Source organism: Chrysochloris asiatica, unplaced genomic scaffold (genome assembly GCF_000296735.1).
Source record: "Chrysochloris asiatica unplaced genomic scaffold, ChrAsi1.0 scaffold00106, whole genome shotgun sequence".
NCBI classification, from domain to species: domain Eukaryota; kingdom Metazoa; phylum Chordata; class Mammalia; order Afrosoricida; family Chrysochloridae; genus Chrysochloris; species Chrysochloris asiatica.
In genome coordinates this window covers 7564212-7564871 of record NW_006408624.1, presented here as the reverse complement: position 1 = coordinate 7564871, position 660 = coordinate 7564212, and the positions used below count along the sequence as shown (strand labels likewise).

The window sequence follows — 660 nt, the reverse complement described above, 5'->3', positions numbered from 1 at the left end:
TCCCCCACCCCGCTGCCCCTGCGCACCCACTGGTCGCCCTCTCTCTGCCCCCCGGCCCAGTCTTTCGGCCTGTCTCCCCCGCAGCTCCACCTCAGCCGCCGCCGAGGTTCCCCTAGCCAACTCACACCCCCACATTCCCCGCCCTCTGCCCCAGCGCCCTCTTCGCCCGGCCCAGCGGCCGCTCACTGACCCTGGACCCACTCACTGTTCTGCCCCCTGGAAGCTCCTCACCGCCCTCCCCCGAGTAGCTCTCCCAGAGTGCGGGTCTGTCTCCCAGGCTGCGGAGCTGTCTCCCAGTGTGGACCCAGGTCCTCAGACAAGCCCATTCCCCTGCCTGCCTACGTTTCGCCTGCTTCTCCTAAACCTGTATTTTGCCCCTGCCCTGGAACTCCAGCTCCTTGGTGGAGAGACCGCCCTGCCCACTGAAGCCAAAGGAGGCCCCATCGTCCCCGCAGGGTAAAGGGCAGAAGGGAGCCAGGCCCCGGAGGGAACTAAGACTGCTTAGTCTGTACCAGTCCTACACAGAGCCTGTGGAAGAAGCTTCATCCACAGAACAAGCACTTACTGAGCTCCTTCTGCATGCATGGCCTGTCGTTGTTAAGTGCCTTCCGGTCGGTTCCGACTCATAGTAGTAACCCAGTACAGGGTTTCGGAGGAGCA

The 660-nt window shown here is 63.5% G+C and overlaps 1 protein-coding gene across 1 annotated transcript in view; it reads left to right on the top strand.

The window, feature by feature from the left end:
• The window catches only part of LOC102822341 (cardiotrophin-1-like), a 967-nt gene extending 507 nt beyond the window's left edge, over positions 1-460 (top strand). The window contains exon 2 of the mRNA XM_006867619.1: positions 278-460. Coding sequence (XP_006867681.1) covers positions 278-460 — 183 coding nt within the window. The remainder of the gene's footprint in view (positions 1-277) is intronic.
• The last annotated feature ends 200 nt before the right edge of the window (positions 461-660 follow it).